Below are 25,237 nucleotides of genomic sequence, written 5' to 3'. Positions count from 1 at the left end.
ATTAACATTATATTTCATAGTGAAAAACTGAATGCTTTCCTTTGAGATGATGAACAAAGTAAGGATGTCTGCTGTCACTCTTCTTATTCAACATTGTATTAGAAGTCTTAAGCAGTGCCATAGTTCAAGAAAAGAAACAAAAACATACAGATTACAAAGGAAGAAATAAAACAATATTCACAAATGACATGATTTCTATACTAAAAATTCCAAAGACTCTATATGAAAACCAGTAAATGAGTTTAGTAAAATTGCAAGATACAAGGCCAACATACAAAATCAATTACATTTCTCTATATTAGCAATGAACAATTAGAAATCAAAATTAAAAGTACCATTTACAATAGCAACAAAATTTTTTAAAAAACTACTTAGACATAAAACTAATTATGTGTGAAATATGTTTGCTGATTACTATAAAACATTAATCAAAGAACTCAAGGAATGCCTAAATAAATGTAGATGTATACCATGTTCATGGATTGGAAGACTGCATTATAGTAAAGACACAGATTTTTCCCATACTGACCTATAGAATCAACAACATTCCTACTAAAATCCTAGCAGGAATTTTTTAAAAAAGAGGTTTGATGAGCCATTTTTAATGCATATGGAATGTTAAGAAGTTAGAATTGCCAAACCAAATTTGAAAATGAAGAACAAAATTGGAAGACTCACTGTACTTGATTTCAAAGGTTACTATACAGCTACAGTCATCAAAGGAACATGGCTTTAGAGAAAAGAGACATACAGGGCTAATGGGATTGAGCCCAGAAATTGACCCATACACGGTTGATGGATTTTCAGCAAAGGAGTAAACACAATTCAATGGAGAATTGACAGTCTTTTTAACAAATGCCACTGGAAAAATTGGATATCCATGCGCAACAAAATGATTCCTACATTACACCACATATAAAAAATTAGCTCAGAATTAATCAGAGACCTAAATGTAAAACATAAAACTATAAAACTCCAGAAGAAAACATAGGAAAGAATTTCTTATGAGTTTGGGTTAGGCAAAAATTCCAAGATACAATGCCAAAATCATGATCCAATGGGAAAAAAAAAAAAAAGCTAAGTTGGACGTTAGTAAGATTGAGACCTTCTGATCTTCAAGATCACTCACAAAAGAATTAAGCAGACTAGGAAAAATATTTGTAAATCATATTTATGCAAAAGAATTTGGATTTGGTATTTATAAAAGAAATCTCAGATATTAAAAAGATGTGCAACACTAAAACAATGCCACTCTTTTTGCTAAATTTAGTTTTTGTTTTGGATTATCTAGTTATGTTTCATAAGATACTGTTATTTATGTTAACAGGTGATAGGTTTACTATTGGCATTTTCATTTTTTTAACTTTTTAATATTTATTTTTGAGGGAGAGAGAGAGACACAGCATGAGCGAGGATGGGGCAGAGAGAGAGGGAGACACAGAATCCAAAGCAGGCTCCAGGCTCCAAGCTGTCAGCACAGAGCACAACGTGGGGCTCGAACTCATGAACTGTGAGATCATGACCTGAGATGAAGTCGGACGCCTCACCGACTGAGCCACCCAGATGCCCCTACTATTGACATTTTTAAATGGATTAATACATATTTTAAAAATTTCCCTGTTCTAATGTTATGATACATACTGATAAATATATCTCACATAAACAAAAGCTCTTTGGCCTTCCATTTAGAGTGTGAATGTGTCCTGAGACCAAAAAGGTTGAGATTTGCTGTTATAGACAGTAGATATTATGGGAGTTCAGAGCCAGCATTTTCTAAAATTGTTGCAACCAAGTGTTCTGTGGGGAAAGGCCCTTTGGTTCAAGATCCAAAGAGTTGGCTCTAGCTCTCTAATTGTCCTTAAACAACGATTCGTCACTATTGTTATTTATTAGATTCATAGGCAGTACCACTTCTCCAGCAGGTGCTTTAGAAGCACTTTATTCTAGAATGATGTGAAGTAAAAGGAAGACATATCCTCCCAGATGAGTCAGAAATGCGGGGATGCTCTGCTTCTGACGATAGTGCTGAGTGTCTTCCTATTGTGCCCACCTGTTCAGGTGCTACCTTGAGACTTTTTCTGGCGCCGTATGTGTCCATGGATCTGCAGTCTAGGAAGGACAAGAAACCTTTTTCTGTGTTCTTTCAACTATCAGTCACAGTGGATAGTTCTTTGCCACATGTTAGAATAGGCATCCGGCTCCTTTGTTGTCTCTTCCTCCGTTCTAATTGTTGATTAAAGCTCTGCATTTACTTGATTCTTTCATTGTCAGCTTTCCCCACTGCCCTAACCTTTTTTTTTTTTTTTAATGATTTTTGCTTTATTATTTTTATAAGTATATTTTTTAATGTTTTATTTATTTTTGAGTGAGAGAGTGCAAGCAGGGGAGGGGCAGAGAGAGGGAGACACAGAATCCGAAGCAGACTCCAGGCTCTACACTGACAGCAGCAAGCCTGATGCGGGGCTCGAACTCACAAACTGTGAGTTCATGACCTGAGCCAAAGTCGGACGCTCAACTGACTGAGCCACCCAGGCCCCTGCCCTAACCTTTTCTAATACTCCTCCACTGAGTGTAGTCTGAAGAGAATTACATGTAAATGAGGATAAATCCATCCAGAAATGGATTTTCTTCAGAAATATTGGTAAGGGAGGGGAGTAGGTGCGAGAAGAAGTTAAATGTCAGTAATAAATATGTTTCAGTTTTCAACAAAGGAAGTGCTTCAGAGATGCCCTGCTTTGCCACTTCAAAATTACAGGACAGGTTAATTGTCCCATTTGGAAGAAGAACACACTGGGCTTTTAAAACTAAATTTTACATAATGAAGAAAATCTGAGTTTTGGGGGACAGTCATTTATTCACTTAAATATTCATTGAATGCCTGTGGGTGTGAAGGACAGTCTTGACGTCTGGAGATTAAAAATGGAGTAGGACAGTCATGATTCTTGCCCTCAGAGCTCATCTCTCCAAGCAGCGTCTGTCAGAATACACTATGAACTCGTCTCCTGTTGAGAATGGATCCTTCGTATCCATTCTCCAATTCTCACATTGAGTGTTAGGTTAGGTGTCTAAGAACTGTTAGATCAGAGGAGCTGTACCTTTATCACTTTAAAAGGTATTATAATACCTGAAAAATATTGCCAGCTGTCATCTATAGTGATTGCACCAATTTGTATTCTTTTTAAAAAAAAATTTTAACGTTTTATTTATTTTTGAGACAGGGAGAGACAGAGCATGAACGGGGGAGGGTCAGAGAGAGGGAGACACAGAATCTGAAACAGGCTCCAGGCTCTGAGCTGTCAGCACAGAGCCCGACACGGGGCTCGAACTCACGGACCGCGAGATCATGACCTGAGCCGAAGTCGGCTGCTTAACCGACTGAGCCACCCAGGCGCCCCATGTATTCTTAATAGCATTACAGGAGAATGGAAGTTAAGGTCCACTGAGTCTAGACCACCTGCCAGGTGAGCTGAGCTGCTCTAAAGACAGGTGAAGGGCTGGTGGCGGGACATTGAGATGACCCACTGCCACAAGAGGGGCAACCAGGGTGCTGTGAGGACATCCCCAATGGCCCCATGTCCAGTCTTGGGGGCTGTCTGAAGATTCCCAGACATCAAAGCTCACACTTAATAGGAAAGTTGAAGGATGAACAGGAATTACTCATTTCCAGCAGAAAATGAGGTCACAGTTTACTCTTAGAGATGGTGTGGTCTTGTTCTGTCTCTAATGTTCCTTTCTGCACTAGGGGCTTCTGTGTCTGAAGCTGCCCACGAGAAGAGAAGCAGGGAGAAGTCCTGGGGACATTCTTCATAAACTTTAAGGTACATTACTTGTTGCATCATGAGCAAAGATAATATGCAACTTTAAAACTGTTTATTTGAATAAGTAACTGGGTCACGTAATTCAAAATAGAAGAGGTGTGCACAAAGGCACACGGTGAAAACTATTCCTTCCACCCTATCCCCTCATCACTCAGCTTTCCCTCTGGAGAAAACCAAACTTACACATTTCATGTGCTTCCTTCCAGAGATATTTCATGCATAAAACAAGCAAATTATATACATACATACATACATATATATAATGCTATATGTAAATATGTAGTATGATTTCTCTCTCTATAATTTTATATTAGATACAATTTTTCCTCCTCTTTTTCCATAAATGTTAAAGAACTATAGCTCTCCCTCATTCTTTCACATTCCATTTTAAGATGTATCATAATTAATTAAATCAGTCCCCTATTGATGGTCATTTGAGTTGTTTTCAATCTTTTGCTATTAAAAACATGCCTCTGCATGTGTGTGTCTGTAAGATAAATTCCTAGGAGTGGAGTCGCTGGATCAAAGAATCTATACATTTATCATTTTGAAAAAAAACTGCCAAATTTCCCCCCATTGAGTTTACATCGATTTACACTCTCAATAGGAATATACGAGAAGGCAGCCTGAGTAGAGCTTTGAGGATTGGAATTGGAAGAAATGATTACACAACAGTAGCAGCCCCTTGACTTTCTGATACGTGTGATACCGTGGGGGTCGACAGTTCCCACGTGGCCGGACCTGAGAGGTACCTGCTGGGTTGGGTTTAATATGGCTGCTACGGCCAGCCACCGAATTTTCACCTGAGCGCCAACACTGAGCGCCATTATGTACAAGGACAAATGTTATCACGAGAACCAGGGAACAAAGAACAAATACAATGTGAGTTTTATAGTAAAGTTATGTTTTATGTTATTATACCAAAGGTCTAAGGCTCATTAACTGTGGGAGTTTAGAATCATTCCCATTAATAATATGCATTCTCGTTGACTATCAGCCCCAGGTGACTATAAAAAGTCAGTCCTTTCTAAGCCTCTCCCCTGAATATTCCTGGGCTTCCTCAGGGGTGTGTACCTGAGCTAACAAAACATTCCTGACCATCGTTCACCACTTGGCTTGCCCAGAGAAGGCTCTGTGGCCCCCAGTTCATATAATTCACAGGGGGCTTTGCTGCTCCAAGGATGGAATGATGCTCCATTCGTGTCATGGTGGGTGCTGTCCCTTCCGCCCAGAAGTCTGTATATTGGAAATCTGTGACAGTGACACATTGCCCCCAAGTCTGTCCCCGTAAGTGAAACACTCCTCCTGGGTTTCTACTCTACTAGGGGTCAGGAAGCCAGGTAACTTACCTTAAAGCATGACTATGAAGCCTGTTTCAAGGCAGTCTTTTTCTGGCGGGAGAGCGCCGAGGCCTCTCTCATGCCTGACTTGACACACTATCTGAAACCCCATACCCTCTTATTCTCTGATCCGGTCAGGCCTACACGCCGTGGCACAATCTCTTTACCCTCGTGGTTCCATCTCCTAGAATCTGTTCTCCCCTCCGATCATTAGACACACCTGGATCTCAAAAGTAGACAGGTTCAAATACTGTTCCCAGAGGCTTCTTGGTCCCTCTGTAAAACAGGGGACGCAAACAGTTACACACACACAAATAGAATTTTGTCCAGCTTCCTTCACCAGGATTTACCAATCCCAAGGCTCAACCACGACATCTGATTGCATAAATAACCAAGATTAATAGTGAATCAAGAGTGGATTTAGGAATGGAAGAAGAGAGAACACGGATGAGCTGTTTCTATAAGAGGAATTAGCAACTAATATATTTCTGTGGCACTTTAGTTGTACCTTCTAAAACATATTTAATGGAGGGGCGCCTGGGGGACTCAGTCGGTTAAGCGTCCAACTCTTAATTTCAGGTCAGGTCATGATCTCAAGGCCGTGAGCTCATGCCCCACATCAAGCTATGCACTGAGCATGGAGCCTGCTTAAGTTTCTCTCCCTCTCCTTCTGCCCTTTCCCCGCTCTTGCGTGTGCACACCCTTGTGCCCACGTGTACACTCTCTCTCCCTCTCTCTCTCCTTCAAAAAAGTAAACATAAAAAAATAAAACATATTTAATTGCTTTAAAGGAGCAAATAGAATGGCCCCGGTACTTGTGCACGATGGATCACCAGCCTGTCCAATGGTAGATACGCATGGTTAACTCCAAATTATTATTATTGTCCCCAGGCAAGTTGTGGATTCAGGCCATCTTTTCCCTGACCCTGAGCACATTTCAGGTTTGTACAGCAATTCACAGGTGTGCTCAGGATAAATGAGGGGATTCTTCCCCAGGAGAAAGGATGATGTGAATTAGGGCCAAGAGCATTCCGAGACCTCATTGTTAGGGACTGAAGTTTACCAGCAGAAATAGAAATTATCATGTATTAGGCCAACCACACTCTTGTTTAGCTACTTTGATCTCTTCTTTCCGCTAACTTTTTGCCCTTTGACCAGTAAAACATCAAAGGCCAATTTTAAGGCTTAAGACTTAGGGGAGAGGGGACAGGTCAAGGTCAAGAAGGCCATTCTTTCTGGCTTGGCCTTAGGTCCTTGAATCAAAGACACCAAAGGAGCCATTGTGCCTTAGCAGGGTTAGAAATTCCATTTAGGAGTTTAGGGCTCATGCTTGGGTTAGTCATGATAAACCCTGCCTTTTCCCAAAGTGTCCCCTGTGCATGTATCTCCCTTGAGACGGTAGTGGGTCCCAGGCAAACCTTCTCATCTCAACTCAGTTCTTCCAGACTCTTCCTCAAAGGAAGATAACTTAGAGGGCAAATTTGTAAGTAGACGGTGTATCAAATAGTCATAGGGTCATAAACGAGAAAGAGCTGGAGCTTTGGAGGCAGACAAATGGGTTCAAACCCCAACTCTGACAGTCACTAGCTGGAATGAAGAAGAGGTTCTAGAATCAGGAATAAGAATCAAGAATTTCCTTCTCCAATTCTCCATCCATTAAATGGGAATAATAGTTTCTGTCTCATGAGGTTGTTGTCAAGGTTAAAATGAGATAAGGTGTGTAAATTCCTGGCAGAGCACGCGGCACAAAGTACTCAGTATATGGTTGTATTATTCCTAAGAGCACAAGGAAAATATTTGGTATTATCTGTGTTGATGGCAATTTGTGTTCCTGAGACTCCTCATTTCTGCGAGTTAAACACATTCTGTCAACTCAATGTGGACAACAAAGGCGAAAGAAATGTAGATAAAATGAAATCTTCTTACAACCTGCAGCCAAATACTTGAGGCAAGCAGAATGTGACATTTCTCTGGGAACTCTCAACTGTCTTGCTGTTAATGCTTTGCTAGAGAAAAAAAAAAACAAAAACAAAAAACAAACAAACAAAAAAGCAAACAACAACCTTAACTTGACAATCGCCAGGCCTCCAGAGTCCTGTAAGTCTTCTTTAATGTATGAAAATCCTTTTGGAAACTTCCTTTGTCTCCCCCTCCTCCTCAGCCACTTCTCAAAATCCCAGAGCAGCTCATTCTGTCCAGGGTCCTGTCCCTGCACTTCAAAAAAACCATCTTTTTTTGCACAGAAAAGATCTCAAGAATTCTTTCTTGACTGTTCGCTGCCAGACCTCACATCAAATGACATCAAACTCTACCTCCCTTGTCTCTGGTAGATCTTCCTTCCATGCCTTCTCTATGCCCTTGGCTTGGTTCAAGCCTGTCTATTTGTTACCTGGGTGAAGGTAATTGCTTCCAATTTGGCGTCCCTGACTTAAAGTCTCAGCTTCCTCTAATGCCAGAGTTTTTCTGACTTAAAAGTGCATTTGATGGGGCACCTGGGTGGCTTAGTCAGTTGAGCGTCTGACTCCGGCTCAGGTCATGATCTCACAGTCCATGAGTTCAAGCCCCGTGTCAGGCTTTGTGGTGACAGCTCAGAGCCTGGAGCCTACTTCGGATTCTGTGTCTCCCCCTCTCTCTGCCCCTCCTCCACGAGCACTCTATCTCTCCCTCTCCCTCTCTCTCTCTCTCTCTCAAAAATAAATAGACATTACCAAAAAATAATTTTTTTTAAAAAAGTGCATTTGAACGACCTGAGTGCTCATTAAATCACCCTGGGTGGGGAGTGGAAGAGCAGAGAATTTGCATTTCCAAGTTCCCAGGAGATGCTGATGCTGGTTGGCTGGTCTAGAGACCACACCTTGAAAGGCACTGGTTCTCAATGTTGGGTGCCTATGGAAATCATCACCTGGAGAGATTTAAAAAATATTCTTGCCCAGATCCTACCAGCTCAGCAGCTGATTTAAGCAGTCTGGAGTGTGCCTTCAGGTGCTGGAGTTTCTTAAAAGTTTGCCAAGTGGGTGTAACATGTAGCCCAGGTTAAAAACCACTGCATCAGAGCAAACTCCCTAAAAATTCTTCCCCAAACCTTAAATACCTTGTGCTTCACATTAGTAATCCCTAAATGGACCATGTCTTAATCCCACCTCTATTTTCCCTCAGCCCTTCACTTAAAGTCACTCCAGCTAATTTTTCCCTGAATTCACCTGCACCGGCAAACTCATAGATGCTCTTACTTTTTATATTCCAAACACCTGGCCATATTTCCATCCTAGCGTGGGTTATGATTGTTTGGTTTCTTAGCCAGAGAAGGAACTGTGTCTTGTTCCTCTCTGTGTCATAGAGCATGGAGAGTATTAGAGGTTTAATAAATGTTTGCTAAATGCATAGCCCTTTATGCAGCTGTTATATTGCTCACGAAACACCTGAATGAGGTGAAAAGAGTGTGGTGCAAAGAGCCCTGGACCAGGAACTAAAGGGCTGGGTTGTCGCCGTAGATGGCTGCCTTGTGACGGGGCATTTCTGTGGGGTGTGTGCATGGACTTCTCCTGACAACCCTGCAGGGTGGGTATCATTGCCCTATTTCCAAGACTGAACAATTGGAGCATTAAATAATTTCCCCAGTCAACTTCCACCAAATCTCTTTTACACAGTCTCTCTGTCACTTGTCACTTCCTGCTTAACAAATGATCTCTTGGCTTTTGGGACTAATATGTACTGGTTCCTTTCTCAGTCTCCTTTCACAGAATTCTCTGACTCAGAGCCAGCTTGTCTTGTCATAGCTACTCTTCCTGAGAGAATTGTGTAAGCTGTGGCCTCTTCCTCCCCATGATGACCTTCAATCTGTATTTGCAGTCCAGACAGTTTTCCATCCAGGGCTCCAGACTGCACACCCAACTGTTCACTAGGTATCTCCACTTGAATGTTCTAGAAGCGCATGAAAGTCAACATTTCCAAAGCTAAGCTCATTACCTTCCCTCTTCGGTGTTCTCTAGCTCTGTTACTGGCTCTACTGCTTGGCCAGAGGCTGGGACAGATCCTGATTCCACCCTTTTACTCCCACCTCTCAACTAAGCAGCTACAAGATAGGATGAGTTTATTCCTTACCACTCTTGTCCATACTAGTCATATCCTGTTCTCTAATATGACCTCTACATGAGGGGCAAAGCTTTTTGCTGAAATGCAAGTCATTTTTTGGCCCTAAAATTCTTTTCTCGTGGGTTGGGGAAAAAAACTCAGTAGCAGACATTGGAATTCCTCTTAGAGCCGAATCTGTCTTGGTTTAAGAAAAATACTTTGAAGTTTCAGACAGCATGTAAGAACCTGTGGGCATGAATTTTAGGAGACAGAAGAGGGGAAACAGACACGCATTCACTGTGATTGGGTTTCCCTCGAGCAAAGATTTTTGATGGATTGTTTAATATTCTCTTCTTGCATCAGCTTCGGATATGTTGATTAACAAAGCAGAAGAGCTTTGTGAACACGAAAGCAACAGGACTGCTTCTAAATATGCTCTGTCAAGCCTTAACTACAAATCTTAATATAGCCTTCATATCTTTAAGACATCCAAGAGCCCTTGCCCATAAATGGCCTATGCAGGGGGAAGAAACCCAAGCCAATTGTCCTGAGGACAATGAAAGTAGTAACAAGATTGAAAAGAGAGAGAAATGGTCAAGGTTTAGCCGAGCCCTGTGTGCCAGGAATGATCTATTGTTTCTCCTTCCTTAGTGGCTGCACTAAGACATCGAGTGAGAACATGGTTTAACCATAGGCAAAAAGCATTTTCTGGAACACAGTTTTATACCAGGTTCTATTTTCGGGTCTGGGGATACCAAAACAGCTATGATGTGGCCACTCCACTGTCCTCCGTGAGCCACACACAAATAAGGAAAGTAGAAATAACAATTCACTCCATAAGAAAAAATACCATCAAATTTTTTAAATGCTATTAAAATTGACCAATTATTATATCATCCCGGTGTATGCCAGAGTCTTTGTTTGGAAAGACCTATTCCATCACCAACAAACCTCTTGGAAGGAAAACAGATAAGTATATTTATAAAGGCTGTATATTTACAAGGTAGGTGAGTAATTCCTCTTCTCGAAGCATCTTCCTATCTGGACATTAAGAATTGGTGTCTCAGGGCACCTGGGTGGCTCAGTCGGTTGAGTGTCAGACTCTTGATTTCGGCTCAGGTCATGATCTCATGGTTCCCCTGGGATCAAGCCCCATGTTGGGCTCTGTGCTGACAGCACAGAGCCTGCTTGGGATTCTCTCTCTCCTCTCTCTGTCCTTCCCCTGCTGATGCATGTGCACGCTGTCTCTCTCCCAAAGTAAAAACATTAAAAAAAGAATTGGTGTCTCAGTTTGAGACATTGGCATTTTCAATTCGACCAATGTTTTTTGAGAACATACCATGTAAAATTTTCTGCAAGGGATATAAACATTACTAGGGCTCAGCACTTGTCCTCAAGGGCTTATAGTTTGTGTGTGTGTGTGTGTGTGTGATATGGGACAAAAAATTACCAGAAAAGCTACCATAGATTGTGTACTTCCTGTATGTCAGGCACTACTCAAAGTTATTTTTAACCTCACCGAATCCTTTCAGCAACCATGTAAAGTAGGTATCAGTCTTGCTTCATGGTTAAGTGACTTTCCCAGGGTCACAAAGCTAGTAAGAAAAAGATCACGGGAGAATTTCAAACAAAGTGACACAGGGGCTCAAAGGAGGAAATAACATATTTGAATAACAAGATACCAAATCTTAGATTCGTCACAGAGGGTGTTTTTGGCAAGGCCTTGACATCTGGGCAAAATTTTGAAAGGCAAAGATTGTAGGTGTGGGAAGTATTCTTGGGAGAGAGAAGAGGAGCAAGAGCCCAGGGTGTTCATGGAACAGCACAGTGCATTTTTGGCTGCCATGTTGGGATGTGTACATAGAGAAGACTGGAAAGATGGAGCCTTTTCCAGAAGGCCATTTTTTTCAGTGACAGCTGAGTTTTTGCAGTGTAGGGGGTATTAACAGCAGAGAAGCAGGATTTGTGGTGTGCTCAGAGCTGTGCTTTAGGAAGATGACTCTGTCAGGATTAATATTGGAGAACAGAAGCACAGGAAGCAGTGAGACCCATTAGGGCCACAAGAATTTCATGCAAGTAATGAAAGTCTTAACTAGGGCAGCAACACTGGGAGCGAACAGCATCGCGTCTTTTAAGATGAGCTTCATGCGGGTTAGTTTGTTTCAGGATTCCTAAGGAAGAAATTGTGCCTATTTTTGCCAAGTAAACCTGTACTATTAATACTTGGATTGGAAATATGGTCCCACTGGGGCGCCTGAGTGGCTCAGTCAGTTAAGCATTGACTTCGGCTCGGCTCATGATCTCATAGTTCGTGATCTCATGGTTCATGAGTTTGAGCCCTGGGTTGGGCTCTGTGCTGACAGCTGGGAGCCTGGAGCCTGCTTCGGATTCTGTGTCTCCCTCTCTCTCTGCCCCTCCCCCACTCATGCTCTGTCTCTGTCTCTCAAAAATAAACATTGAAAAAAATTTTTTAGTTAAAAAGATAAAAATATTTAAAAGAAAAGAAAATATGGTCCTACTAATCATCTAAAAATTGTATATGTCAATAGTTTCTAGCTGCTCCTGTAGCTGTATGCTGATGCTTAAAGTGATACATGCTGATGCTCTTTGGGGGGCAGAAGTAGTGAGTGGGAGACAGGGGAGCCAGACAGACAAGTTCAGGTGCTAGCTCTGGTCCTGCTGGCTGTGCAGCTTCGGAAAGATGGATCAGTCTACGGTTCCTCTCTTGTAATGGGATTAATAATACCACCACCTCAGTATTTATTTCATATGGCATTGCCTGTTCAATTTCCACCTCTCCTGCAAGACCCGTTTCTTTAATCCCATAACTACCTTATAAGGTAGACACATAGAAGTGTCCAATAATTGTCTGGTTTTGTCATTATTCTGCATTACTATTATTTTAGTATTAAGGTGGATAGGGGTCAAAACTGTTTGTGTTAACTAGCCTTATAAAAGGCTAAACATGGTTCCCATTATTTAAACTGTGATTTAAAAGTAGTGTTTGGGGAGGATATTTCAAACACGGAGATTGGCAGTGCAAAATACAAGCTTCCCAGGAGCAAATGTCTCCCAATGAAAGAAGCCAAGATTATATGGGGTTAGAACCTTTGATCGCAGACTATCTAGAAAGTGCTTAGAGATATGGATTACCAGATGAAGAGAACAGAGGTGGTGGAGGGGAGGCTGTTGAAAGGGAATGGGGTGAAATGCTCGTTTCAAGAAGGATGAAGGATGAACATACGCCCGGTACATAGCGCAGTGCCATGCATATCAAAGGGTTCAATACGTGTGCGGTGAATCAGTGGTGATTTACCTTCAGGGTAGTGGAGACGCGTGGTTTGGAGAATTTGGCAAGGCACCCGGCCCACAGTGGGCACAAAATACATTTAAATCAAAGGAAAGAAAGAATTAGGATGTTTAGTTCCCTTACACAGAAGAGAAGCTTACTGATGTAGAATCGAGAAGGGAATTTTACGAAACTTAGAGAATTTTGCAAAACAAACCTCTGGCTGGTTATCCACTGAGGTAAAGAATTTGTGGGATCTAAGGGCAAGGAAAGAGACCCCTTCCCTTCCCAGCCTAAAAGTAACCATACTTTACTCGGGCTCATGTGGGCTGAATGTTTTCCCACCTCGGGGCTGACCTAAAACCTTGAATTGCTTCTTGGGGCTTCAACATTTCCCGATGCCTTTATGAGATCGATGCCCTGCTTGGGGCTCCTGTGGGTCTCAGCAGAGATGAGGAAGTGAGGGTCAGAGAGCAGAGCTGACTCGCAATTGTTTATTCCCCTTCCAGAACTCTGCAGCCCCTGGCTTCATAGCTGTCCTTTCTCTCTGCGCTGAGCCCCTTATCCTCAGGGACCCTTGATGATCAGCTCTGTCAGAAGCTCATCGATGTGCTACACAGAATGGCTCAGGCAGAAAAAGATGGCCATTCTTTAAAGCCAAAGTGGATCAGAAAAAGGGTCAATGGAGGGTTAAGAAAAGCCTTTTTGCCCCCGAGTGCCCAGTCTGAGGGCTCTGCCACATGGCCTGTGTTCACAGTCGAGGTCATGAACAACCATGAAAGAGCATTGCACACACACATGATGTGATATATTGTCAAAGAACTGCTCTGATTGACCGTGGATAGTGAATACACGTGGCTGGCAGCCTGCAGGGAAACCAGAAAGGACTTTATCTGTAAGGGAAATGAGAATAACACAAAAGCTTCTTTCTGGCTAAGGGTATTTTAACACTTGCTGGTGCAAATATCGGCTGTTGTGGTTGAGGCCCTGTCATTTTTTGGACACTTTAACTCTTCCAGATGCCACCTTTGAAGGACTCGATGGAAAGCGTTCTGTCAACCTGATTCCTCAAACAGGCATATTTTTCAAGCTGTCCAGAGGATAAGGGCTGATTCTGAGAACCCCGATTTGAGAGGGCGCATCTAACCCCAACCACCACCTTGCTGCCGCAGCAAATGTTAATGCTTCTATCTCACAGAGTAACGAGAGTGAATTTCCTATTTCCTTGCATGCCGGCATACCCAACTCGTTTTCAACGTTTATCAACGTGTTCTCCATTTCCTACCCTCTTTGTTCTTAGGTCAGTGGTATTCAGCTTCTGTTCCACTGGGCCACTGATCGCTCCACCTCCCCAAGGATCCCCTTCTCTTTGTTCTTTCCCTGTGCACAAGCTCTTGCCCCTCAATCTATGGCTACAAGCAAGACTTCCAAGTTTACTCAATCAAAACCCCCCTGGACCCTGGGCCTTGCTTTAGTTGCTTTTCTATCATTCTCTGACTTTATTGACTTGAACAGGCTGTTCAAGAGAGAAATTTAGTGCATTTGTTCTTGACGCATTTAGTCATCCATTAGTCCTTGGTTGAGGGCCTCCCGCGTTCCAGGAATTGGGCAAAGTGCAGGGAACATGAAGATGAATGAGACAGTCCCAACCTTCTGGGAGCTCACAGTCTGGTGGAGCAGACCAGTAAATTCGCAACCACACACAGGGTGGTAAGTGCAACACCAGAGACACTCACAGGTTCTCTGGGGGGTGCATATCACCCTTCAAGACACGGTAGAAAAGCTCCTTCCCCTGTGAACGTTTTCTACAAGACTGATGTTCCCATATCACCTTGCGTGTACTATCATGATGTCGCTTATCTCTACCCAGCTTACTCCTCTGCTAAGTTGTGAGTTTCCTAAGAGCAGGGATTGTGCCCTATTTACCCCAGGACGTTTATCCCAAAGCTCAGCCTTTAGGAGGTAGAAGCTGTTAGTAAATCTGATTGAACGACACTGAGTGGATTTTAGGAGGAACACAGTATCTTTGGGGCCAACTTTCGAACTTTGATGGCGTGACAAGATACAAGTCAGAGGGGCCTCGTGGAGGAGGGCGGAGCTGCAGGCAGAAAGCGCCAGCACCCACGTGCACATTCAATCCATCCTGTCTTTCCTGTCGCCTGCAGCCTCTCCTAGCTACCACTTTTTTGTTCAAACCTAGGAGGAGGGGTGAGTTTGGGGTTCATCATGGAGGCATTTCCCTTTCAAAACTGGAGGCGTTTGGCTGCTTGTGCACGAAAACTGCACTTTCTGCCACGATGTAGCCAAACTCCTCCTCCAGCCATGGGCAAGGGAAGTTTTAGACCTCCCAGTCTAGAAAATGAGGAGGGAGGGGAGTACTTGAATCAGGACAGCAACCAAGTAAAATCTGTGGGGCCCCCACCTTTCCATCCTGGAGGAGATGTTGGGCAGAATTCATCTGGCCAAACCTTGTTCTTGGGAGCAGGTAAGGTTTTATTATCCTTATTTTACTGAAGATGTAACTGAACCCAAGGTTAAGAGGTTACGTGATTTGCCTAGCAGCTAGTAAAATCTCACACCTTCTGACTTGTAAGGCAAGACTCTCTTCTCAAACTCTCTAAAGCTACTTGAACAGTAAAGTAAAAAGAACAGCTTGAGATTTCTCCGGGGTGTGAGTCAACTCCCCATGTATTTCACAGCCACGTAAATGCCTTGCTTCTTCTGGGCTCCAGATTTGTCAGAAGTCAGACACAGACATAGCAGGTGGTTAGGGTTAAGGGAAGGGGGATAGGAAACCCACCCCTCCCCCCTGCCGGGGTAAAGCAACTTCCTGCCTCCCCATCCCCTTCTCTAGGAAGGGGGCTCTGGCCCCCATGACATCCTTTTCTGAAAGCTCAATAGCTTGTAACTTTGCTAAATACTCGCTAATTCTGTGTATTTCTTTCTGTTACGTGCTCCAGGGCAAACTCATTAGGAGCTTATTAGCCAGGACTGTTGGAGATGAGCTGGTGCTGGTTAAGGAAGATGAATTTGTGGAGCTTACATCGATGCTGGAAGTACCCTCATGCAGGCCAGCAAGAACTTGATAAATGCTACAGCACAATTGGCAAATGTCAGCAATCAGAGGCAATAAACCCATTACTGGATTTCAATAATTGAGTCAAAAAAGGTCACACGTCAGTCAGGGACGGGATGGGCAGAGGGAGGGTGTAGGAGTCAAAGAGTAATCTCATCAGGAATCCAATAGATTTGCCAGGTTCTGGAGAGGAAACAAAGTGAAGTCGAAGTCAGGAGTGAAGGGCAACTGTGGATATGTTGAAGGGAACCTGGTAAATGTTAAAGAAGTATGTATTAATTCCTGGTAGCTTCTGTATGACCGTGGATTCCTTACTTGTAGGATAGAAATGATACGTTTGGATTCACTGAGAAAGATGTGAAGAATGCTTTCCACCCGCCAAGCTCTGAATTGTTTCTTACGTTGCCCATCTTACTTGATTTCCTGCAATAACTCTAGGAGATAGTTAAGGCAGTTCATTCTGGAGCGGCTTGGTGTGTCACTTGGGGGCAGGAAAAAAATGGGCTTCTAGGGAACCGTGCAGTCCTTGAAGGCCACTTCCAGTCTTCAGTTTCGATGCTACGAATTTAGATCCATGAACCAATGGGATGAGAGGACTTCGTCTCAGGCTCAACCAGACTCCACATAGTTTAATAAGGAGAAGCTCGTAGTCAGAGGCCACCACCCTCTTTATCAACACCGGCACCTTCCATTTATCTGCAGAGATCATTCCTTCCTTTACCCTGATTGGTAGCTTTGGAAAACCTCAGAGGCAGAACTTGTGAGGCTAAAGCATGTTTAAAAAATCTTATTAAATTTACATCTAGTGTCGTTGGTGTGTGTGCGTGTTTGTGTGTATGGTCTGTTTCAGGTTTGCTTGCCAAGTAGCAGAATTTCCATGTCATCCTACAGATCAATAGACTTTTTTTTTTTAACGTTTATTTTATTTTTTTGAGACAGAGACAGAGCATGAACGGAGGAGGGTGAGAGAGAGAGGGAGACACAGAACTTGAAACAGGCTCCAGGCTCTGAGCTGTCAGCACGGAGCCCGATGCAGGGCTCGAACTCACAAACTGCGAGATCATGACCCGAGCCGAAGTCGGACGCTTAACTGACTGAGCCACCCAGGCGCCCCTCAACAGACTCTTGAAGGCAGCCTATCACACAAAGTAACTACTGCAGAGAAGACTTACACATGTGGTAAGTGGCCCTGAGCCACAGGATGTGCTGGATAATAACGCACGATAGATGTCCTGTCTGTGTGTTTTCTCCTAAACAAGAGAAGGCACAGCGTGTGGCAAGTGGTCCAGAGATGTATTTACTCTTGCAAATGTATGTTCTTAAGAATCTTTCCTTCCAGGGACACCTGGCTGGCTCAGTCGGAAGAGCATGAACTCTTGATCTCGGGGTTGTGGGTTTGACCCCCACGTTGGGTGCAGAGATTACTTAAAATATTTAAAAATATTTTTAAAAACCCATTGTTACATGAAGAAGAAAGGGGGGGGGCTTTCTTTAACTGGATAAAGGGTATAAAAATCATCAGCCTCGGCTGAGAAATACTAGAAGCATTTCCTTTAAAATCAGGAGAAAAACAAGAGTGATTATTACTATCACTTCTGTCAACACGATACTGGGGGTCCTAGACAGCGCCCTTAGACAAAAAGAAAAAACAAAGAAGACCAGCATACTGTTCGGCCCTTCCTTTAACATGCAAATATCTTCCCACCTAAGCTGTTTGCTTCTCTTCAAGAGAAGAGAATTGCCTTCCTCCTGTAGGGTGTGATCAGTAAATATTTGTTAAATGAATTAACAGATGAAGAATGCAAGCTCCATGCAGGCAAGGGTTTTGTCTATTTTGTTCATTGCTGTTGCCTCAGCACTTTGAAAAGTGTATATAGGAGCAGGCCCAGCTACCTAATTGCAAAATGAAAACATGGGGTCTCCTTGTTCAGAAAACTCTTGAGACTTTGAAAATAGTGACAGTGGAGCCTGGAACCCAGCGTGAGGCCCTTCTGAGCGGAGTTGCCCTCAGCAGATATGCAGACGACACGCCCATGGAGCCCGCCCAGCGAAGAAATGACCAGGCACTCAAAACTAATTGCTGAATGAATGAATGAATGAATGAATGAATCATCTCAGTCTCTGGCACTGGGTACAAATGAAGCTGAGAGAGCGAAATGCCTTGTTCAGTTTCTCAGTCTGTGCCCCACGGTGGCCAAATCCACCTGGAAGTCAGGGCAGAGGATTCTGTGGGTACAGCCCAGGAGGTCACCCTGTGGGGCACAGAGCAGGGTACCAAGGAACGGTGTGTGAGTATAGGGCGGGGCCAGGCAGGAACATCAGCGTAATACTGGTCTCTTGACTTGTTTCTCTGTGAGACTGTAAGTACCCTGAGGGCAGTGCAATTGTGTGGTATCCTCAGAATCTAGTCCCAGGGCAGATGGATATACACAGGAGGTCTTACATCGTCAGTGAATGAGGAAAGAGATTCATGTAGAGAAGATGTAGTCAAAGTCACGCTAGCTGAAGGGATAGAAGCTTAGTGAGTTTGTGGAACAAATGGGGAACTTTCCACAGAAATGCTGGAAACAAATCCCAGTCTGTTCCAAGGTCAGTCAAGTATTCTGAGCCTGCTCTGCCATCCTGCTTCAATTTAAAAAAAATTTTTTAATGTTTATTTTTGAGAGAGAGAGGGACAGACAGACCGAGTGCAAGTTGGGGAGGGGCAGAGAGAGAGGGAGACACAGAATCTGAAGCAGGCTCCAGGCTCCGAGCTGTCAGCACAGAGGCCGACGACGTGGGGCTCGAACTCACAGACCGCAAGATCATGACCTGAGCCGAAGTGGGAAGCTCAACCGACTGGGCCACCCGGGCGCCCCTTTCCTGCTTCAATCTAATGTGGTGCTGCCATTGGCGTATGGGGGTGGCAAAGTGGACGGTTCAGCTGTCTAACTTCTATTACCTCTATCCCAAATTTCCTTTCTTACAGTCTCTGTCTCTCTCTTCTCCTCCTCCCCTCCCTTTGTCCTCCTGCCATTGATGTAATTGGGGGAGGGGGGATGGAGTTGGGGGCAGTGAAGAGACTGGGATGGAACTGACCACCAGGGATTGAGAAAATGATTCCAGGTAGAATCTATTAAGGCAGGAATACAGGACTCACAGGGTTTATTCTCTGAATCTCTTCATCTCTCTCTCCTACTCCAAGCCTCAAGGGTCTCCCAGGTCTTACATAGATGGTCATGGTGGTGACAAAGCGTCTAATGCTATTGCTTGGTGGTGTTAGTAGGAAAAAAAAAAAAGATCTTTTCTTACCTTGAACTGCTCTGCTCCTCTCGAAATCAGAGGATAACAGTTTTAACTCACTGATTTTTTTTTTCCTTTTGCCTTGACCTCCAGGATGCCCCAAGCTAAATGCAATGCCCGAATTAGAATCTCATAGAAACTATGATGTTTATCGTATATACTTTTGCCTCTTCACTCTAAAATTTTGTTTTTTCTATTTCAACTTTTGTAGCTTTATGCCAAGCACGTAAAGAAATTATGCCTTTTATTATTCTATCTGGACTGTGGTAGAGATAGATCCTCAGCCGAATGGGCTTAACTCAGATGTGCATGTGTCGGTTTCCAGGTCTCAGCCACATGGAAAAAGATGAGTGTAACCATGTGCATTAGCCAACTCAGGCTGTCACGACAGAAGGGCACAGACAGCAGACACTTATTGTCTCCCGCTTCTGGAGGCTGGGAGCCCAAGGTCAAGGTGTTGGCCCGGCGTTTCTTCTGAGGCCACTCTCCTGGGCTTGCGGATTTGCACCTTTCGGTATATCTCACTTGGTCTTTCCTCTGGGAGCACATCGGTGGTGGCTCTTCCTCTCCTGAGTTGGACACCAGTCCTAGAGAATCAGGGGCCCCTTCGGGACCTTACTGAACCTCTTAATTTCTCTCTTCAAACGGTCTGTGTCTAAAAAATAGTCACGTTGAGGGTTTGGGCGTCAGCATGTAAATTTTGGGGGTGGGGAGACACAATCCAGAATGGACTGCCAGGTCTAATTGTGTTCTTAGGAAATAATCAAAAGGGCCAAGAAATAGGAAGCTGTCCAGAGGTCATGAGTTTGCTTTCTGCATGGCTAGGAATTAAGAGTGGGCATCAAAGGCACCTGTCCACACTTGACTTTGGGGTTGCCAGGCTCCCCGAATACCTGCAGGGAGAGAGGGCTCTCTGGCCTCAGCGCATGTCCTCGTCTCTGGATCTTCTGGGCTTGTACTTCCTTCTGACAGACCACATGCTTCCTTCTGCTGTGCCTGGTTCTCTTGCCCCGCAAGCAGACACAGACCTTTGCCATCAGACGGAATTGCCTTAAGAACAGTGCTTAGCGTTGGTTTGGTGGTTCATGTCCCAGGTTCAGACCCTGGAAAGGGGAACAAGCCCAGCCTGAGAGATGCGGGCCTCGGTTTCCAGCTGCAGTCCAGCCACTGGTTGGCCAGGGAGCCCTGAAGTTGTCCCATAATCTCTCTGGCCTTGGTTTCCTCATCGGCAGAAAGGGTTTGATGAGCTTTCTTCCTTCTCGGATGGGCTCTGATCCTATTAACTGTATCTCTATCCCAACCCCAGCATCTGAACTCCATTGCTCACCTGAAAATGGAGTTCAATGCTAGTATTTGCTTCACAGGGCTGTGTTACAAGGAAGGGTGCCCATGTCAGCAAAGCGCTTAGAACAGTGGGGGGCACAGGTAAGCTGTCACTTACTGCTGCCATTCTCATCATCACCTTTGTTAGGGTACCTGTGCCTGGTAGGCAGGAGGCATCTGTCCACTGACTGAGACTGGAACAGAGTTCCAGAGTGGCAGTGCTGGTCCCTCGTCAGGCTATGCTCATGGTCATCATTTTTTTTTTTTCTAACAACGGTTGGTCCTGCTGGAATGACCCAAGCTAACTGTTGGACTCCTGGCTTCAGTGCTTGTTAACTCTACAAGCCTGGGCTGATTATCCACCTTTCCCACCATAAGGAGCTTTCTATGTGCGTGGCGCATTCCTCGAGCTCTCAGCTCGGCGTCTTGATTGTTTTGCTTTCCTCCTCCCTGTCTGCTGGCTCAGTCCTGTTGCACATGCACTGAGCATCCGAATATTCACAACACTTCTGCCTCATGCTTCATCTGCAGCACAGCACTCCATGACTAGAAGTGGGCACCCTGTCTCTTTACACACAGCACTTCCAATACGCGACGTATGGGGTCCCCTATCAGCCAGTCTCCCGTTCCCTGAGGGCACCAGCTCGGTGTCCTACACTTTAACTCAGTCCTGGCACTGGCCGTGTACCTGGAGACAGGATCATATCCCACGGGTTAAGACCTCAGTCCCACAAGACCACTTCCTACCCCCGTTTAGACACCAGTCGTAAATCCACGTTGTCACCTGGGACTCTGACCCACCGGCTGCAAATCGGGGCTCCAACAACCCCCCTCGGGTGTGATAATTTGCTAGAACTTTTCGTAAAACTCAGGAAAACACTTTACTTACTAGATTAGCAGTTCATCATAAAAGGATATAACTCAGGAACTGCCAGATGGTAGAGATGCACAGGGCAGGGCATGGAGGAGGAGGCCTTGCACAAAAAGTACAATGCGTCAAACAGGAGACTGGCTGTCAGCCTCTGTGACCATTTCAAGTGACCTCAAGGAGAAATACAAAACCAGAAGAGCCAGAAAACCAATTAAGCAGATGCACGCAAGCAGTATTTTTAAATGATCAAACATGACAGAAACATAACATGCTAAGATGACCTAAGAATCTGTCTTACATCTATGCGGAAATTAGTACACCTTAATGTTTACAACCTTAGCAAATTATACCCTGTGTCACACAAGTATTTGGAGAGCTCCTTTCCCCTTTTGTATATAATCCCCTGTAGCTAACAAGCTTTGAAGCAATTCTTGAAAAACTGTCTCCCAGGCTCCAGTCCTCAGTAAGACAATGAAGAAGTGTTTACCAACTGACTCCGAGCTTGGTTTTCTCTCAGTTGACAAGGCATACCCTCTGTGGGCATACCACCCTCCCCATACCTCTACCTGCTCACCAACCTGGAAGCTCTCTGAAACCCTCCAGTTGGATTTTTTTTTATGAAAGCTTCATTACAGGGATGTGGTTGGACCACTGGCCTTTGGTAGTTAATCTCCAGCCCTGCTCCCCTTGCTGGACTTTGGGAAACGGGGCTGGATGTCCCAACCAACCCATTTCTGGTTCCCCTGGTGACCAGCCCCCATCCAAAGGGTCTTTCCAAATGCCACCACATTAACATAAACCCCAGTGTGGTGGAAAGGGGCCTTTTATGAATAAAATGAGGTACATCTTTCACCTTTATTCATCTTCCCACTTAGGAAATTCCAAGGGTTTTAGGAGCCCTGTGTCAGGAATGGGGACAAAGACCAAATAAATATTTCTTCCTATAGATCAATCATTCCTATGATATCGTAATGACTGAAAAGAAAAAAAAAATGAAAAGCAAAAACAACAACCCAGCTTTACAGCTGAAAAGCTGAAAGCTCTTCAGCTTTCAGAAGACTGTCTCGGGAAGACCCTGTTCTGAGTATGTTGTGGCTTTTGGTTCCCTCTGCTGGTCCCATTGACAGACAGGAGTGTGTTTCAGTCCTCAGAGTTACTCAAAATCAACATGCAAGGCTGATCAGAGGGACAAGTGATAAAAATTATCATCTTCAACATCAAAGATGAGTTAGAAATAACACACAGACATAAGTGTGCATTTAATTGGCAAACACTGCTACTCAAGTATATGCTGAGGCAGGAAGCCTTGAGTGTGAACAACCAGGATGTGGTAACTGCGTCTGGATTCTAAGCCAATGGAGAGGGTGAATTAGTTAGATGGGCTGTAAGTTACATGGATCGAAGGCTTGTTGAGAGAGAAGCATAGGGTTACAGTCTAGTTCATGGTGCCTGCTATGTAATATATATATTTGCTAGGTAGATTTCTTGTTAGCCATCACATTTATGGGTCTCTATGGTAGACACAAAATTGAAGCCCATAATGGCAAGGAGAATCCTTATGGTCTAAATTGAGGAAAGGTTCTAAATTAAATCCTGTAAACGAACGAGAAGGTTAGGACCGGTGCCTCTGAACTCATCACCGAAATGGCAATTCAGGGGTACAGTTCTGGGATGTCCTGTGCTCTCAGCATATCCTAGGGGTGTTTAAGGGAGTAATTAGAGGTGACAGGTCATTAAAAGGAAAGGCACAGAGGTGGGAAGGTCAAATCACAATCTAGTCTGATTATGTACCACTCAGAAATATGAACACAGAGCTGTCCAGGCTAGTTTGGCCAAATTTTCCCATCTTTGTTATGTCACCTCTTCGGTAGAACTCATTTTAGTTTCAAAAAATGGCTATTGTCACCTTTAAATCATACAGTGTTTTAAAAGATTAAATACTCGTCTCAAACTCAGATACAGCTATTTCCATTATTTAAGTATCCTTTTATTATATTCCCATGTGAATGCTTTTACTATAATTATAAAGCATATATCATTTAGTTTGTTTCTACTTAACGTTGCATTACAAGCACATCGTTGTGTATCTATAGTCTTCATGTATCTCATTAAAATGGCTGTGGAATGTTCCCTGAAGCTGCTATGCTTCATCAATTGTCAGTTGGTGGGCATTTTGTATTGAAAGTTTTTTTCTCTCGCTGTGACTGCCTTAGCACAAAGTATCTTTATATGTATAGCCCTTTTCTGCATTTGAATTATTGACTTGGGAATAAATTCCCAAGATTGGGGTTAGTTACTCAAAGGCATAGCATTTTGCCAGCTTGTGGTGGATCTGTCCCTCTCACTGGCTACTGTGTGCACTACAAACTCCCTCAGGAAATCTGACCCTCAGACTGGTTTCTCTCCCTACTGATCACCAACATGCACTTTGGGCTTTAATGGGATGGTTTCCCCAACTGATCCCAGTCTTTCACACCATGTTCAATGTCCGGAAACTTATTCCTGCTTCTACGTCTTTGATCTCACTCTTCCTACCCACCCTTCCCAAACCCTGTCCTCCTTCCCACTGCTGAGAAAGCAGCCTTCCTCCTTGTCCTACTACTGTGCTCCTCCTGAAACTCGTATTTTATATCCTGCTTTTATCATGCAAACTAGCATGGCATTGTTTCCTAATAATTCCACATGACCTGGCTTTATTCTCCTTAGTTTAACATTTTCAGTGATTTGGCGAGCAAAGGCTGTGGGTTGTATATTTCTATGCCCTGACTGTTTCCACCAGAAATATCAGGCCCACTTTTCAAACTCAATAAATACGTGTTGATCCTCAGTAAGTAGTTTTTACTTATCAGCTATTTCTTCCAATGGTCCTTTGAGCTATTCTTTCAAAATCTTGTAGTAGGCTTTTTTTTTTTTTAAGTACTGGTGGTTGGTAGGAAGGAGTAAGACTTCGAGGGTGTAGCTTACTTGCACTGAAGAGGATGAAATGCACAGAAGCCCATAATAAAAACAGAAAAATGTCAAGGAACATATAAATAGAAGAAAATTTAATTCAAACGTTGCATACAATGTTGGTGAATATTAGCAGTTACTGATTGTACAAATCGCGTTATGTCTCACCCAAAAACCCAGTTGGTTTAAAATCCTCACCATATGTTTAGCTCAATTCTGGGGTCAGCGGTTTAGGCTGACGGTTTGCTGGCCCTGCGGGGGCTCAGTTACAAGGCTGGAGGTCGGCTGGCTGTTGGCCAGGGCGAGTCAGTCCTCGTGTGTCTCCAGTATGTTCTCACGTCCTAGAGAAAAAGCGAGAGTGAGAGAGCAAGCCAGTGCATCAGCACTGTCCACGTGAGGACCTCTCTGAGCTGTGGAGTTTGGCCAAATGTGGACGGAAGTACGTCAGAGGAGGTGGAGACAGACCCTGAGGTGTGGGGAAGCCTGCTCATGTCTGACGGTGGTCCAGGCAGTTACTAGTTCAGAGTCTCACGGGCCAGCTACTCTTGGTGTGGAGGGAATTGAGAAGCAGGAACGACGGGTCAACAGTCAGACTGGAAAGGTATCAGCAGTGGGGAGAGGAGTGCCCCGGGTGGCTACCTCCTTGACCAGGGGAACAGGCAGATGTGCGAGAGCCAAGGAGTGCTGGTGGTTGTGGGGGGGGGGGGGGTAGGGGGACAGTGGCAGCCAGGGAGCCAGGAGAGGGCCTCAGTGTCTTAGTCTCTGGGGAAGGCAAGCATCAGTCTGCTGTGGCTGTGGTTTCAAGTGAAGGCAGAAAGGCAGGTAGGTTCTGACAGACACATCTGGGTCCCCCTTCTGGGATCACAAAGTTTTTTCTCCCACACGCCCTCTCCCCCTTCAACCACCCAGCTTCTCTCCTATCTGAACATGGACTGGAGACAAGGAATGACTCCGTTGTTTTAAGCACAGCGTGATGACTGATCTTTGGAAATCAAATCAGAGTCAAATCTGATCATTGGGGAACAGAGAAACTCATTTAAGTCATGAGCTTTGTTGGGCATTCCCATCACTTTCCGTAGGGAGAGGAAGCATTACTGGTTCAGAGGCCGGCGAGGGGACAAGGCTTCTTAGGAAGGACTTATGACAGAGCTTAAAGTGAGGATGGGGTCCTGGGATGGCTTCTTCTCACCCCATATGAGGTTTCACAAGCAATGCTAT

General features: G+C 44.2%; 1 protein-coding gene across 5 annotated transcripts in view; it reads left to right on the top strand.

The window, feature by feature from the left end:
• Positions 1-25,237, top strand: part of LOC106988139 (aldo-keto reductase family 1 member C23-like protein) — a 130,605-nt gene that overhangs the window by 60,479 nt on the left and 44,889 nt on the right. For 4 of the 5 annotated variants that reach the window (XM_053225205.1, XM_015086550.3, XM_053225206.1 and 1 more), the window contains exon 1: positions 24,432-24,620. The exons of the other annotated variant lie outside the window; for it this stretch is intronic. In XM_053225205.1, the coding sequence (XP_053081180.1) occupies positions 24,447-24,620 (174 nt within the window). In that variant the 5' untranslated portion in view covers positions 24,432-24,446. Of the gene's footprint in view, positions 1-24,431; positions 24,621-25,237 lie in introns of those variants that run through there. 5 annotated transcript variants of the gene reach the window in all.

This window comes from Acinonyx jubatus, chromosome B4, assembly GCF_027475565.1.
Source record: "Acinonyx jubatus isolate Ajub_Pintada_27869175 chromosome B4, VMU_Ajub_asm_v1.0, whole genome shotgun sequence".
NCBI classification, from domain to species: Eukaryota; Metazoa; Chordata; class Mammalia; order Carnivora; family Felidae; genus Acinonyx; species Acinonyx jubatus.
The sequence above is the reverse complement of the archived record's forward strand: the minus strand, read 5'-3'. Positions and strand labels throughout refer to the sequence as shown.